The following is a 16,728-nucleotide window of genomic DNA, read 5'->3' as shown; positions in this document are numbered from 1 at the left end:
TAAATTGCAGGGCATGGATGATTAATTCACTTGTACCTTTTTGTAAAGTGCAACCTCATATTTTATTTTAAGTCATGACCAAACAAGCAAGGTGATATTTTTACAATGATATACACTTGTGGGGTCCTCTGGCATTGAAAATGTACCAAATGAAAGGACAAACACATTTTGTCAAACATGTACAGTAAAAGGCACTGTTGCAAGTAGGCAAATAGATAAGCACATCAAAAGTCAATGGAATTGTACTTTTTGGTTATCATGTCATTGTTGTCACCTCTACTACATGTTGAGCATTTTTGTTCATATCCACTCTTCATTCTGTATCGAGTGTATTTTGTCATTAGTCATCATCACTGGTCATATGAGCTCACAATTCATGTGTAAAATTTTGCTTTGCTGCTGTGAATAATGCCCTTTCTGACTGACTCAAATTTCTCTTTCTGGTTTTTATGTTTTATTTCAAATTATTTTCTGTTACCTTTTGTGTTTGCTTTTTTGTTGCTTTTGGTTTTAAATTATTGTTGAAGAAACAACTGATCGAAGCTCGCCGAGAACACAGCCTTCTAGCTACCCTCACAAACCTGTCTTTTCAACGAGATCTTATCAGGCGTGGCCGCCTGTTCCTGTCGCCGTCCCTGGCCAAGCCAAGTCTGGGTTTGGCTCCCTCTCCAGTTCGTCATCCAACACGCCCTCTGCTTCTCCATTAAAGTCTGTCTGGTCCATCAACTCAGCCTCCCCCATCAAGACCAACATCCCTGGATCACCTGCGTCCTCTGTAAAGTCAGTTAGTGACATGGCCTCTCCCATCCGGTCTTACAGAACCATTTCCTCTCCAATAAAAACGGTTGTCCAGCAAGCACAGTACCCTGTTCAGGTCACCCCCAGTCCCCTTGCTTCACCAGGGAAAAGTGCCCCAGACCCTTTATCTATGAAAGGACTGGCGGCATTGTCTGCTAGGACCTCCCCTATAACTGTCTCTGGAGGAGGAAACGCTCTTCTTGAGAGAACATCCATGAGCATGACTCCACCAACCTCTCCCAAATCCTCTCTAAATATGTTCAGTTCCCCACTGCCATACAAGACCATAATGGGAGCCTCTAGTGGCACAACATCCTCCTCACCTATAAAAACAGTCCCCGGTCTCTCCTCTGTGCGTTCCTTTGCCTCAGATGCCACTGGCCCTGCAAGAATCCTGTTCTCCTCTCTTTCATCACCACTTAAATCCAACACCTCTCCAAGTGCTGCAGCTCTGATCAATGGAACTGTGTCCCCAACACAGTACCGCTCTTCATCACCGACATCTCTTCTCACCAGCAGTCTGCAAGAGAGAATACAAGCAACCACTAATGCTGCAACTACAAGCGTCAATGCAGCCTTTGATGAGGTTGAAAAAACATTCAATTCTTGCTCTGCTGGCTATGGCACCCTGAAGTCCATGTCGTCTTCTGCATCCTCCTCGTATCAGTCCATTAGATCATCAGCCTCTAATTCTCTTTACCCCTCTCTAAGATCCCCGCCTAATGCCACCACTGCTGCCACATCCAGTACAATGACTGTTCCAGTGTACTCTGTTATTAATGTGCTGCCAGATCCCCAGTTTAAAAAGTTACCTGAGGTGTCAAAATCAGCTGCTGCTCTTCTGTCCCCAAGGAAGATTGTGCCCACAGAGGTGAATGCTCAGATGCAGTCTTCCTTTGCAAGAACTCTCTCCCCTATCAAAGCTCCTCTTTTTTCTGCTGGCCTCAAATCCAACACCACAACACCGCTGTCATCCAGCCAAGAAATTCTGAAGGATGTAGCCGATATGAAGGAGGACTTGATTAGAATGTCGGCTATTTTGCAGACAGACCCAAATTCCACAGCCAATAAAGGATTTCAGTCTGATTCCCCCAAAGAGGCTAAGATGGAGGACGAGGAACCATATCGGATTGTGGAAAAAGTAAAGCAAGACTTGGTCAAAGTGAGCGAAATTCTCACTAAAGATGCTGTGAAGGATGGTAGGGTTTCCACGTCAAGGGGTTCATTGGATGACATACATTTCTCAAAAGTACAAGTCGAGCAGCCACCAAGCAACTGGAGTTATCCACCAAGATATGAGACGGTGGTTCCTCAAGCCAAATCAAAAACGATACCTGATCGAGATTTCAATCTCTCCAAAGTGGTTGACTACCTGGCTAATGATGTGGGCAGCAGCTCTTTCTCCAAAATGCATGACTCAAAGCTTAAACCAGATGAGGGCAAAAGAGAAGGAGAAGGCAAGGAGAAGCAGAAACGTGTCCTAAAACCCACTATAGCAGTGCAGGAGCATAAACTCAAAATGCCACCAACAAACATGCGCTCTTCACCTTCAGACAAAGAGATCAGTAAAATAGCAGATGCGCTTTTTGGAGCAGACACTGTGCTCGAATCTCCTGATGATATCTCACATGAACAGGATAAAAGTCCTCTCTCAGACAGTGGCTTTGAGACCAGGAGTGAAAGGACACCCTCTGCTCCTCAAAGTGCAGAAGGCATGGGTCCCAAGGCCCTTTTTCAGGATATCCCAGTTCCACCGGTGATCACCGAGACTAGGACTGAGGTTGTCCATGTCATCAGGAGCTATGAGTCCCCAGAGGATACCAAACAACTCGCAATGGAAGATACACATCCTGTCAGATATATTGATTCAGATCCTAAAGTGTATCAGAGTCAAATTCCATCTAGTCCAGACCAGAATAAATGCTATTCAATAAAGGTCAGCCCTGATGAAGATCCAATGGGAAAAGGGATGAGGGTAAAGGAGGAAACTCACATCACTACCACCACCAGGATGGTGTACCACAAACCACCTGGCAAAGAAGCTGCTTCGGAGAGGTGTGAGGAAACTATGTCCGTACATGACATAATGAAGGCTTTTCAGTCAGGCAAAGACCCTTCTAGAGAGCTGGCTGGACTGTTTGAACACAAGTCAACCAACGAGGAAGCATCACAAAGAGTCCTCGAGAACATCAACTCTAAACCTAAGGTTGAAAGGATAATTGAGGTTCACATTGAAAAAGGCAACAAAACAGAACCCACGGAGGTCATCATCAGAGAGACAAAAAACCATGCAGAGAAGGAAATGTATTACTACCCAGGCAGTAGACAAGAAGAGGAGGAGCCTGAGGAGTCTCTTCCAGTGTACCTTGACTCCCCCAGAGTTAACACACCCATGTCGCAGGAGGAAGACAGTCGCCCTAGTTCAGCCCAGCTCATGGCAGATGACTCCTACAAAACACTAAAGCTACTTAGCCAACAATCTGTAGAGTACAATGAGGACGAATCATCAGAGCTTAGGGGAGAATCCTACAATTTTGCAGAGAAAATGTTACTCTCTGACAAATTTGATCAGTCTCATTCTGATACGGAGGAATATCTGAGGGATAGGTCTCGCTTCCACTCACCAGACAGAAGCAGTCACAGTGAGGGTAGATCAGTTGGGCCAAGGACAGAGTATGTCTTCAGGTCATCTAGAAATGTCTTTGACAAATCTGGACGAATGGCCAATGTTGATGATAACTTTGACAAACTCACACTTTTGCAGTATTCTTCTGAGCCTGGTAGCCCAAAACAGTCAGTTTGGATGCGTGTGACGGATGACACACAAAACAAGGACAGACAACAGCTTATGTATGAGGACAGAGTGGACAGGACTGTAAAAGAGGCAGAGGAAAAACTAAGTGAAGTATCTCAGTTCTTTCGTGATAAAACAGAACAGCTCAATGATGAGCTCTCATCTCCGGAAAAGAAATCTCGCAGGCCAGACTTCAGAGAATCACGATCTGGGCCCAGTTCTACACACAGCAGTCCAGAGAGATCAGCGTATAGGAACGGGGGTAGTGGGGAAGAGTGGAGCCGAGAAAGGCTAAGAGACAGGTTCAGCTCAAGTGACAGGAAATGTGCTAGTTTACCCAGCAGTCCCGAAAGGAGAGTATTGCTACAGTACAGTGATTCAGACCCAAGAAAACAAGGAGATGGTAAATCACAGGGAAGCACAGGTGAAAAACCTTTACAAATGTCTTCCTCCAAAGTCAGTGCAGTCAGGCTAAAGTTTGAGCAAGAGGCTCAAAGGCAAGATAGGAGTTCTCAGGGTGGCCAAAATTCAAATCCTCCTATCAGGAAACTCCAGGAAAGTAAGCTTCCTGTGTATCAGGTGTTTGCCGGTTCAACTATTCCAAAAACACCAGACAGTCCGGGAAACCAGAGGAGATGTCTGGAGACTGAATCAAATAAATTCTCACCCAAGCATGAGAGCAGTGGAAAAGATCAGGAGGAGAAAAAGTTATTCAAAACATGGGAGAGCCAAGGGTATGGGAACTATAAACCCCAGTCTCCAAAACTATCTCATTCTTTAATCCATGATTCTATGAAAGATTGCAATAACAGCGATTCCCAAAGACAAGAAACGACTAAGAAAATAATCTACACAGAATTTGTTGTCCGAGAAAGTCCAAATAGCAACGATGGTCTAAAAAAAAACTCGGAATCGCAAATTCCTGTAAGAAAGCCGTCTAATTTCTCAGAAAATTCCAAATCCAGCTCTTTAAAATTAGATGCATCTGTTGAGCAACATGAGAGGGCAGGATCTCAAATACCTACTTTTGCTAGAAATCGTTTACACAGTAGCTCTGAATCCAACAAATCTACTCGTGGATCATCAGTAGGAAAATCCACAGACTCATCAGAGGGTAGCCTGTCCAGTGTAGTGTGTAACGGTGTTGATAGTGACCAAGAACAGTATTTGGATCAAGTAACTCCTGTAGTTGTCACTGAGGGATTCAAAGATATTAAACCCTTACCTGTGTATGTGAGCATCCAAGTAGGGAAGCAGTATGAGAAAGAAACCGCCTCTGGGCAGCTTGGAACATACAAAAAGATAGTAAGCCATGAGAGTAGGACAGTGCATGAGACTAGGGGTGCATTTTACTCTGTCAAACAAAAGCCATCTCCTCAAGGAAGTCCAGAAGATGACACTCTAGAACAAGTGACTTTCATGGACAGCTCTGGGAAAAGCCCTGTTACCCCCGAGACCCCCAGCTCAGAGGAAGTGAGTCTGACCTCCAGAACACCAGACTCTGTGATAGGCTTCATGCCTGGCATGCCAAGTCCTATCCCAGAGGAGTCTGAGGAGGAAGAAGGGAAGACCTTCACCTACAAGGAGCCCTCAAAGGAAAAATCTAACCCTGCGTCCCCAGAGAATCACAGTAAAAAACAGGATGGAGAGAGACATAAGTCAAAGGACAAAAGAGTGGCTTACATAGAGTTTCCACCTCCTCCTCCTTTAGAGGCAGAGCAGTCCGACCCTGAGAAAAAGGGTTCATGTGCTTCTTCTGAGGCAGAGACAGAAATGATAGAGGTGAACCTACAAGAGGAGCATGATAGGCACCTCTTGGCTGAGCCAATCATCAGGGTCCAGCCTCCATCTCCAATCCCCCCTGGAGCTGATAACAGCGACTCTAGTGATGATGAGTCTGTCTTCCATCCCATCCCTATCAAAAAGTATACCTTCAAAATGAAAGAGGAGGAAGAGAAACATCCCCAACAAAGGTCAGAGAAAAATGGAAATAATAAGGAGTCTGAGAACAATGTTGATGTAAAGGCTGAGGATGTTGACTTGGATCAAAACGGGAATGACCAGTCAATTACTGACTGCTCCATAGCAACCACGGCTGAGTTCTCCCATGACACGGATGCAACTGAAATAGACTCTTTAGATGGGTACGACCTCCAGGATGAGGATGACGGACTGAGTGAAGACCCTAAAACATCTAGTCTGTCTAATGACGGAAAAACAACTGACCGCTCATTTAGTCAGTCTAAGCTTGAAGTAATAGAGGAGGAGAAATGTGAGGAAGGGGGGGATAATGGAAAGACTAAAACCAGCACATCTTCAGCGAAAAGTAGTGGAGATGAAAAGGATTATACCCTCGAAGGAAGGCATCCAGATAGGCTGGGCTTTGGCGAAAACTACTTTGGCTACCAACTTGAAGAGGAGCTGAATTCAACCTTTAAAACTGTTGCCACAAAGGGTCTGGACTTTGACCCATGGTCCACAAAAGGGGTTGATAACGACGGGGTTTTTGAGTCCAAAACAAAAGATGAGGACCCCAAGCCCTTTGGCTTATCGGTGGAGGACAAATCGCAGGCTACAACACCTGACACAACCCCTGCTCGAACACCAACTGATGAGAGCACACCGACTAGTGAGCCTAACCCCTTCCCTTTCCACGAAGGGAAGATGTTTGAGATGACCCGCAGTGGTGCTATTGACATGAGCAAGCGGGACTTTGTTGAAGAGAGGCTTCAGTTTTTCCAGATTGGTGAGCATTCCTCTGACCCTAAAACAGGGGAAAAGGGGCGAGGGGGCAAGATCCCGGGGGTTCTTTCCTCTCAGTCAAAAACAGGGGAGAGGGCCACAGTAGATGGGAAGGTGAATGTTATAGACACTACCATAGACAGCAGCACTACACCAACAACACCAGCAGCAACTACAGCAAAATGCAGCCCTGCACAGCCTGGCAGTGACACTGGCTATGCTGGTACTGATGCCCCCGCCTGCGAAGCCATAGCTGAGACCGCCTCCTCGTGCACAATCACAGCCTCTAAGGTTGATTCTAAATTACGCACTCCTATTAAGATGGGTATCGCCGCCTCGATAACTGTGAAAAAAGACTCAGGGGATCTCACCGATTGTAAAGCTGAGATGTCAGAGGGTCAGATGTTGCCAGAATACATTAGTATAGAGAGTCAGTGCACAGAGAACCAGTCTAGCAGCCACACTGAGCCCAGGTTAGAAAGAAGAGATTACCCTTCTGAAAACTGCAACAACAACAATAACCTTGAGTCCTCCAGTGTTCAGGCCAACTACATTCAGTGTGGTAGTGTGGTGTTTAATTTACAGTCCTCGTCTGAGCCCACCCTTCAGAAAGCAAGCAGGATAGAAACACTGTTCTGCAGGGAGTTAGAGGAGAGAGTGGATGTACACAGCAGCAGTCAAGTGCAGGAGCAGAAAAATGAAACAGTTAAGAAAAATGAAGTGAAGCAGCCCAAGTCAAGACTTCCAGTTAAAGCATCAGGGTGGTCATTTCACACGCAGGGAACAGCCATAGGCAAACAGAAGCCCAAACAAGCAGTGAAGGTTGAGGTCAAGAAAAGAAGAGAGCCAGCCATAGCCAAAGTAGAGCCCAGGTCTAGGATACCAATCAAGGATGTTAAGAAGAGCAGCCCTGCTGCCACAGGTAGCTCACTTGTTTCAGTTCGGGTTTCCTCACAGCCAATGAGGACATTGGACACAGGGAGAGCAGCCATTCAGTTGCCCTCAAGGCTACCACTAAAGGACAGTCATCAGGTCAGCAATGTCACGAGTGAGGGAGCATGTAGACAGGACAGACAGGAGAACCCTAGTGAACTTTGTAAGCGCACCATCGAATACTTTAAAGGCATTAGCGGGGAGACGCTAAAGTTGGTGGACCGCCTGTCAGACGAGGAGAAAAAGACGCAGACAGAGCAGTCGGAGGAAGACAGCACCTCCCGGAGCACCTCTCTGTCGGACGCCTCCCAGCCTTCCCAGCCCTCCCAGCCCTCCCGCTCATCCAGGTCTGGTAGAGGTTCGAGGGCTGAGGCCGGGGCCGCGTCCGTAAGGGCAAAGGTGGCGACGACGGACAGGGCCTCCGGCAGTGAGAGGAGCAGGAGGAGTAGGCGGACTGGTGGGAAGGAGGGCAGTCAGGGACTCACAGGGTCTCGAACGCCTCCCATCGCGGAGATCAAGCCTAGTTTGTAAAACTTTCACACTATGTTTAAAATACATCTTATATATTTATATATTTCACTTTTAGTTGCATGACATCGTTGTGATCGTTTTATGGATTGAATGGAATGCCTGTGGCGTGTTTACATATTCTCTTCAGAACAGTAGCTGTCATTTAAATTTATTTTTTTGTCATTGATGTACTGTGTACTGTATTGTCCGTGTTGCAAGATTCTCTTTCCTCTGTTCCCCTCCTTCAACCCTGTTTAACTTCCGTATAATAGAGTGAGCATGCCAGTAGTAGTGACTGGTCACTGGCACAACCAGTCCCTTGTTTGACAACTCCCTGGTCTGTCTGTCTGTCTTTCCGTGCAGGGTGGTTACTGAGATATTGTGGTAGTTTGTTCTTACAGAATTTCCATGCAATTGTCATTTAAACTAACTAGTAATGGCAGAGAAAACACACAAAAGCGTTTCCGCATGTTGACATTTTAGATTCTAACATAGATCTTTCCACCCTAGATTTGTAGAACTACGATGAGTCATGTTATGCTTTGTTTTGTGTGGTTCTCATGACAGTTACTGCCTGCCTAGAGGATACATACCACAAACAGTCACAGGGCACCACTTACTCTTTGTATATATTTAAGTTGGCCATAATGTCTTCAGTATGAAATATCCTTTTCTTGCCATCTTGGGGAAGTAATCAATCTAAGCTTTAAGAGTGACATGCTAACCATTGTAATATGAATATTTTTTACACAACTATAATTATTGTGGTTAATTCTGAATAATAAGTGGCCAGAAAAGGAAAATTATACACATTTATTTTCACATCTTTACATTAGTGTAAAGGGGAAGAAGAATGTGAATGGTATTAATGAATCATTGTCCTCTATCTTCCCAGGTCCCCAAAGTCCTTGTGAGCGAACAGACCTGCGAATGGCCATCGTTGCTGATCATCTCGGGCTCAGTTGGACTGGTGAGGATTGCACTGCATTGCTCTATTTCTTTCTCTCAGTACCCTCCCACCTAATTTTCTGGACAGGCCCGATCAGTCTCAGCCCCTATTATTTGCTGCCATCTTCAGGCTAACTGACTGTCACTATATGCTGTTCTAATGTAGACTTGAAAGGAGAACTTAAAGATGACGTAAAATGAACAAAGAGGAAAGAGTTGAAATTTAAATATAGTGATGAGGCATAAGCTGTTTTATTAATAACAATACATGTATAATTGTTACATTAACATTGTATTTGATACCCTATTATTTGTGTGCTCGCACTAAAAATATAATGAAGGACACTACAGAGTATTTGAGTTGCTATTTGTGTACCATCACAGAGCTGGCTCGGGAGATGAACTTCAAAGTGGATGAGATCAACCACATCAGCCTAGACAACCCCAACTCTCTGACAGCACAGAGCTTCATGCTTCTTAAGAAATGGGTCAGTCGGGAAGGGAAAAACGCCACAAGTAAGACTATTTTCATATCTGAAGATTGTATTCTTTGTCTGCTTTTCTTTTCTCTTTCTTTTTCGTTCTCATTCTTTTTAAGATTTCCTACTCCTGATTTAAGGCGAAAAGTTCATCACCTTCAGAGGATTCATTTTCGAATGCTTTTCACGCTCAACAATCTGGACAAGATACTTAAATTTAGGAGCAGACTATAATTTGTACTGATAAGTTTAACATTGCAATCCCTTTTGCTCAAATCTAAAAACCTTACTTCATCGAGACTCTATTAAAGTTTCCATCTTCTTTCCACAGCGGATGCCTTAACTGCAGTGCTGACCAAAGTCAATCGGATGGATATTGTGACTTTACTGGAGGGCCCAATATTTGACTATGGTAACATTTCAGGCACGAGATGTTTTGCCGATGATAACGCTGTTTTCCGGGATCAGGCTGATGGTAAAGTTTAGCTCTGTCTAGCTGACCTCTTACCTCTCCCTGCTACCTTTTTTGTTGTGCCAATGCATGATGTCCGAGTGCAAATCTCTAGATTAGTTTATTTACAGTCAGATTTGGACTTTGTTTGGACAACTGGGTCCTACTGTATCCCCAAAGAAATTCTTAATGTGCTTCTGCTATATATTTGCCACAACAATAATTACGGTAATCTACTTTACATTTCAAATCCTCATTCTTTTTAATTAAAATTAAAACTTTTTAAGAACATTTTCATTGATTTTAATCAACATTTTTATTTAAATCAGGTCATGCTCAGGGTGAATACTCCCCTACAATCCACCATGGTGTATCCAGTTGTCACAAATGAGCAATATTCACTGTTAAAGTCCCATTCTAAGTGCATGCTGCATACTACCTACTGCTTTAAATGTTTTTCAATTATGTCTGATCTGAGTAGAAATGATGTAACCCTGTAGAGTTTGATTTCCTCTGTTGATTTAGTTTAGCTCTCCTAGTTCTCCTCCAGTTCCTCTGAGCCTTCCTTGGATAGATGAGAGAATCTCTTCCTCTGTGAAGCCAAACTGCCTCCTCCTGTTCCTCCTGCCTCCCATCACCTCCCCAACAGCAGTATCCACTGCTGATAACAGCACATAACAACTCTTAACAAATTAAGAGTCATGTGTTGCTCACATCTACATGTGTCCGCTCCCTATCCATCCATTTTATTCATTGATTGTCATGTTGTGCAAGCATGTTTCTTTTTTCTACTTTCTTCATTTCACTTTTTGTTTCTTTTTTTTTGTCTCTTCATGCATCGTCCCTTTTCCATAGTTTGCATAATTATCCCCTTAACTCCCAGAAGCACTGAAGCAGCTTTCATCCGCCAGACATCCTGTCCCCTCTATCTAGCATCCACCCTGACACCCCCACCCTCTCCCCTCACACTTCCTGCAGCACTAAACTGCCAACCCTTTTCCCCACGCCGCTCCCCCAGCTATGAGTCTTCCATTTCGCTCAAAGACTTGGCACCTTTGGCACCATTTCAACCACCGCAGTTGAACTTCCTCTCCTCGCTTTCCCTGCACCCCGTCCCTCGGTGCCCCCCCGATGACCCTCGTCAGTCCCCTACCTTCCCCTACTCGCCCCACCTGTCCTCCCCGATCCCCCTCATCACTTCACCTTTACCTTCACCTACTCCCAACTCTCCGTCACCTATTCCCTTCTTGGCTCCATCCATCCCGACTTCTCCCACATCTGCCCCAGCTTTCCCCACTCTCCCAACTACCACTCCAAACCATTCAGAAGCAGAACCATTCCCCTCCTCTCTCACATCATCCGGATCTACCGCTGACTTGTCTTGTCAACCTGCTGCCCCCTTCAAACCTGAAACCACACGCACCAACCAAGCCCCTAATCCATCTGACCGCATCCCCTCCTCAACTCTAGGCACGGCCTCGCCTTCCATTCCCGCCTCTCCAAGCAAAGAGTCTTTAGCGGCCCTGCTGGCCTCCTCCTCCCGCCCTGTCTCCCCCCTCTCTTTGTGTGCTCTCCCTCCCGTCTCCCCCACAGGGTCCCGTTGCCCGAGTCCCACTCCTTCTTCCCCTCCTCTCCGCTCCCTGTCGCCCTGTCCTGCTTGCCAGTGTACTCGTGTGCCCTTAGCCAATCCACCTCCAACTCAAACTCACATCGACCCTTCCACAATGGAAATATTCATCTAGCGTGCTCTGCGCTGTGTTTCGCTCCTTCTCCTCGACTCTTCCTTCTCACAACTCTCATCTGTCATCTATCTCATGTGAACATGTAACAGAACACCCCGGTAAATATTAAAATGACATTCCATCCCACACTAGGAGTTATGTGGCCTTATGTCACTAATGTGTCCCATTTTCAGTCTTAACTCATAAAACTGCTGAATTAACACTTTCTCAAAATCAGAACAACCGATAAACATGACAAAAATTTGCCTTTATGATCTATATTATATTATATATTAATTATTTTCTGTGGAATATGGCATTTTCAAACATTCAAAAAAAAACTATGATTACATTTTACTGCATATTTGTTATTGGTTTGCCGTTACACAGTAGCTGTTGACAATCGATCATCGCAGCTAGTGGTTGTCTGGATACATGCTTTACACTTGAGCCTCTGTGCCATTGTCCATGTCATATGGTGTATTTGTTAGGGTTTGTGTGTCTTTTGGGGTGTTATATTCTTTTGTGGCATGCTTCGCTGTGTGTATGTCTCTACATTTGTCATCCTGTCACCTGCAGATTATCAGAGCATTCTAGCGGAGCTGCAGTCCCCCGCCGCACTGCACTCTGATCCACACTTCCTGGAGCCCGAACTCCCCGTCACCCCCAACCCTTCCCTTTCCCAACACCAACCGCATCATTACCCAGAACCAGACACCCCTTTGCTGTCCGACACCCAGCCTCAAGCCCTGCCCTGGAGCCCGGAGATAGAACCCACTAGCAGAGAGCCCGACAGCCCTCCTAGGAGCCCCCCCAGACCCTGTGAGCTCGCCCTGTCTGTCCCCGTCTTTGAACTCCCCGATCCTGTTCCTTCCAAGGTCAGAAAGCCTCACATCGCTCTGAACGACCAACTGCTTCTGAGTGAGGAGGAGGACAGGTCTTTTCAAGAAATGGAGCCGACCCACAAGCCCAGGTCGCAGACCTTCCCCGCGATGTGCGAATTGGACATTGACATGGCATACTCCACATCTTCCCCTTCACTGTCATCAGTCTCATCGATAACCCCTTCATCGCCTGACAGAGCACACATGGGAGATGGAGGAGTGGAGATGGGAGCCCTCAACGGGGTACAAGGGGATCTAGGTTTGAAAGGAGGTGAAAAGGAAGTGACAGAAGAAATAGAGAAGGTTGTTGAAATGGTTGCAGCAGAGTTAGCTGAGGGAAACGGATTAGTGGAAAAGTGGGTGGAGCAGGATTTGATTAAAAATGTAGAAAGAAAATGTGAGATGATAACAAAGGATAGGTGTAGGTTGGCAGAAGAAAGGGACATTTTGGTGGAGCAGACGATCGGGTCTGCAGGGGGAGAGAAAGCTGTGATAAATGAGCAGCATGATTTTATTCAGGATGGGAATAAGGGTGCAGCCTGTGAGGTTGAAGAGGTGAAAGAGTTACAGGAAATGTCTGAAGAGCAGATTAGTCTGACAGAATTTGGGCATGAAGTGGAAAAAGGTTGTACTGTAGTCGAAGCAGAGACCGTCAAAGAGGGTATTGAGGAAACACCTGACGTTCAAAAACCTGAAGTAGACGGTGAGGAAAGGGTTTTCCAGTGTGACAGAAGAGATGACACAGATGGAGAACTGCAGTTAAAGGATGAAGGGTTGTGTGGCAGTGAAAGAGATATTTGCGGGACATCAGAAGGAGAGCTGGCAGCTGCTGAACAGACTGTATCTGACCTCTCACCTCAAGCCTGGGTTGAGGCACTTGGGGAACTTCAGCCCAGTGAGTCTGGATCCAATGAGGAAGAGGAGGAGGGAGACAAAGAACTCACAGAAGAGCCTTTAGGATCTCTGTTGGAGGAGGTGAAGAAAGAAGAAGGCTCAGAGGAGGAGGAGGAGGAGGACGGAGAGATGACCGGGTCCAGGGCTCAGGAGATTCTTGATCAGGCTGAACTGGCAGAAAAAGACATCTGTTCACTTTCAGGTTGGCAGAGTGATTCATCCAGCGTCAACGTGGAGCCGCCAACGCCGGGCCGCAGTGTCAGCTCAGACCTGCTTGACAGGCGGGAAAGGTAAAAGTGTTACACAATCATAATGTCCAAACAGAATCCCTTAAAAATATTAACCCTCCCAGAATTGTTTTCAACCTGAAGTTGAAATCAACTGCTGTTACGGTGCATCTTTTTAGAAACCTTCTCAGATGATGTGTTTTAACAGCTCTTGTTATTATCGTGATACTAGGAAAACTAATTCGGTGTTTCTTACTCGACAGCCAAGAGAACTCCAGTGATTCCATCACATCCTCGTCTCGGGGCGAATCAGGGAGGTCCCGACAGAACGGCGACAACTCAAAGCACTCACCTCAGGGCGGCTCATCAGAATCATCAAATGGCAGGAAGGAGGAGGGAGCCCTCGTGTCAGAGAAAAAAGTCCAGGTAATACTACATGGATTAATAAAAAAGATCCTAAATGGTAGATGTAACAGTGTCGAGTGTAATCCCCTTTATTTTCTGTACTAAAGCACAATAATGTTATACATTGTGAGTATTATTGTTATCTTATTATCTTGTTATTGCAGGAGAAATCTGAATCTATATGTTGTGCTAAAGAAACTATTAGAATTATTTGAGGTTTCTCTTTTTTTTTGATACAGCCAACCACGGAGTTGAAAGGCCATCAACAGAAATGTCTCACCTAATTTAATTCTTTTACCGGTACATGTGCTTCCTTCTCCTGCTGACTCCCTCCACTGTGTAATGATTTTATAACACCTTCCTCCGCAGCGGGTTAGTGTAGATTCTGGTTCAGAAGAAGAGCAGACTGTAACCACCCGAATCTTCAAACGGCGTCTCATTTTAAAGGTACCCTGAGAGCCCGAAGCAGAAGGCAGGGCTGCGTCTTGGTTTGGTTTGGTTTGGTTTAGTGTAGACTCGTAGGTCTGGTGTGGGTCGTAGTATTTTTCTTACTTAGTGAACTGGTAGTTCTACTTGTGTGGATATGCGTATGCATAAATATGCAAATATGGTTAAAGACTAACCCAGCCTCTTTTGGACGTGGATGCTCTTCTCTCCTGAGGTGTTGTCTCGTGTGGTGATGGTGATGGTGAAGGTTTTTTTTTTAATCATGTTTGAAGTCATCAGAAGGTCATTGAGCCTTTATTCATGTGCTAACCACAAACACTTGCAGGGAGAAGAAGCAAAGAATATCCCAGGCGAGTCTATAACAGAGCAACACTACATGGACCATGATGGTAACCTCGTCAGTAGAAAAGTAACGTATGACTTTAATGTCTTTCAGCTTCGGAATAAAACCTCTCACAGGAACAGGAGCTTAATGTTTTTTTTTTTTATAAAAGCAAACACCATCGCATCTTTTCTCCCTTTTTGTTGACATCCTTCCCCCTCGAGCAGGTGATCAGAAAGGTTATTCGACGGGTGTCTACTCCCACACCTGAAAACCAAGGAGATGACAGGTGGCACAGAGACCTTCAGCTCAATCCCATTGTGCCAGAAGATGGGTCAGAGGTTGGCATAAAAACACCTCTCTAATTGTGTTCCTCGTTTAATCTGGACGGGATTCCCCCGATACTGTTCTCCTGACTCCTGTCAGAAAATATGAGTAGTTATGAGAACATAATCGGAGGGAGTTTATCAGCTGATTCAAAAGTTAGACTTAAAGCTGCGCTGGGCAAGTGGGGCTGAAACAGAAAGGAAGGGTTTCTAAATGGGAAATGTACCGTCACCGACCCACTGGTGTGAATAAAATACTTTTCTTTAAAGATTATTTAGGAGGATTGTTAAGAGAAAAAATGTGGTTAAAGAATTTAAGACAGAAATCATGTCTCTAAAACAGAGCAATTTGAAATGTTAAATTTAAGATCTAATTTCTGTTTGAGTGCAGCTTTAAGTCAAAAATGGAATCAGTTGGATTTGATCATGTTTTCCTCCGCTGGTGCAGGTGATTTTTTTGTTGTTGGAACACTGGATAAACTGGTTTGAGATAACGGTCCTCATTATCTCTGTTCATGACAAAAAATACACAAAAATGCAGAAGTGCAACCTTGCATGTTGTGTTTGGATTGTGTGCGGTGTCTATTGTATTTACATAACAAAGGGGCTGCTGAGTGCGCTGCTCCTGACTGTGTGGATTTATTGGTCTTTTAAAGCATTTAACCAATTAGTCAACATTATGACTCTGCTGTGAAAATACACTCTGCTTCTTTTGTTTCTAACTCTGTCCATAAGATAAATGTTTATTTTTCTAGGTGTCTAGTTGGTGTGTGGTTTGGGACCTAATTATATTTCTTACAGCAACGCTACTACTAACTTTTCCTTCTGTCAAATTGTAAATTGCTGTGCGTTTTGGATAAAAGTGCTATAAAGACGCAACCATTTAGTTTCAGATTGCTGTTCCTTCGCTGTGTGGAGTTTTTCTTTCTCATTTTTCTTGGTTTGCTGTTTCAGGTGTATGTTGGTTTGCAACTTTTTTTTCATCCTATCAGAGGGAAAGAATACCGGTTCTCAACTATACTTCTGTGTGTGTTTGTGTTTTGTAGCATGGATCAAGGAATAGCAGGCGAAAGGATGACAGAAGATCGGGAGATAAGAAGCACCACTCATAGGGATGGTTGTGCTCTACCAGGTACAGTAGCTTACTGTGTACAGATCAGTGTGCAGTTTGGATCTGTATATTATCGCCCTCTTCATCTCATAATGCAAAACGTTGAGCAGTTGGACAAACAGTAGTCAAAGCATAATTACTGCATGAAACTCCACCTTTTCATTTTTGTATTCGTGCATTTATTCATGATTCAATGTCCAAAAATGTTCATTATTGTGATTTAGAGGTTTGTAACTTTAGACAAAGTAACTATGCAGTTAGAGTAGGCCCTCAAAGTAATGTGAGGATACTTTCAAAAATAATAACATGAATAGTTATTATTATTTAACTTTGCTCAAAGTCAAATCAACATTTAGCGTGACCACCCTTAGCTGTCAAACCAGCTCAGACTCTCTGGTGGATTGTTTTTTAGCATAACTGGTTAGGTTGTTCCAGTTCTCTTGGAGAATTTGCCACAGTTATTTTGTAGAGGTACATCCTTCTGTCAATTCATGTAATCCCGGATTGACTCTGAGATCACAACTGTGTAGGGACCATATCATTGGTTGTTCTCCTTCTTGCTGAATAGTTCTTTAAGACTCGTTGTCATACTTCCTCATATTACTGCATAATGGAAAAGATCCTTCTCATGTAAAATGGCTAAATCTTTTGCACAGTACTGTACATTAGACTGGTATTGATCTTATTTAACATTCAGCAAGAAAACAAATATAATGTCATTCTTTAATAAGAGAGC

General features: G+C 44.5%; 1 protein-coding gene across 13 annotated transcripts in view; it reads left to right on the top strand.

The window, feature by feature from the left end:
* Positions 1-16,728, top strand: part of ank3a (ankyrin 3a) — a 97,696-nt gene that overhangs the window by 78,247 nt on the left and 2,721 nt on the right. For 10 of the 13 annotated variants that reach the window (XM_069144491.1, XM_069144496.1, XM_069144488.1 and 7 more), the window contains 7 exons: positions 528-7,790; positions 8,673-8,747; positions 9,110-9,241; positions 9,536-9,679; positions 11,956-13,444; positions 13,645-13,807; positions 15,928-16,013. In XM_069144491.1, coding sequence (XP_069000592.1) covers positions 528-7,790; positions 8,673-8,747; positions 9,110-9,241; positions 9,536-9,679; positions 11,956-13,444; positions 13,645-13,807; positions 15,928-15,993 — 9,332 coding nt within the window. In that variant the 3' untranslated portion in view covers positions 15,994-16,013. Of the gene's footprint in view, positions 1-527; positions 7,791-8,672; positions 8,748-9,109; positions 9,242-9,535; positions 9,680-11,955; positions 13,445-13,644; positions 13,808-14,155; positions 14,234-14,558; positions 14,643-14,782; positions 14,897-15,927; positions 16,014-16,728 lie in introns of all 13 variants that reach the window. The other 3 variants (XM_069144495.1, XM_069144492.1, XM_069144494.1) reach the window with 2 other exon arrangements.

This window comes from Embiotoca jacksoni, unplaced genomic scaffold (genome assembly GCF_022577435.1).
Source record: "Embiotoca jacksoni isolate LCO1_2020_lvr unplaced genomic scaffold, fEmbJac1.0.p SCAF_12, whole genome shotgun sequence".
Taxonomy (NCBI): domain Eukaryota; kingdom Metazoa; phylum Chordata; class Actinopteri; family Embiotocidae; genus Embiotoca; species Embiotoca jacksoni.
This window is presented reverse-complemented; position numbering and strand designations above follow the sequence as displayed.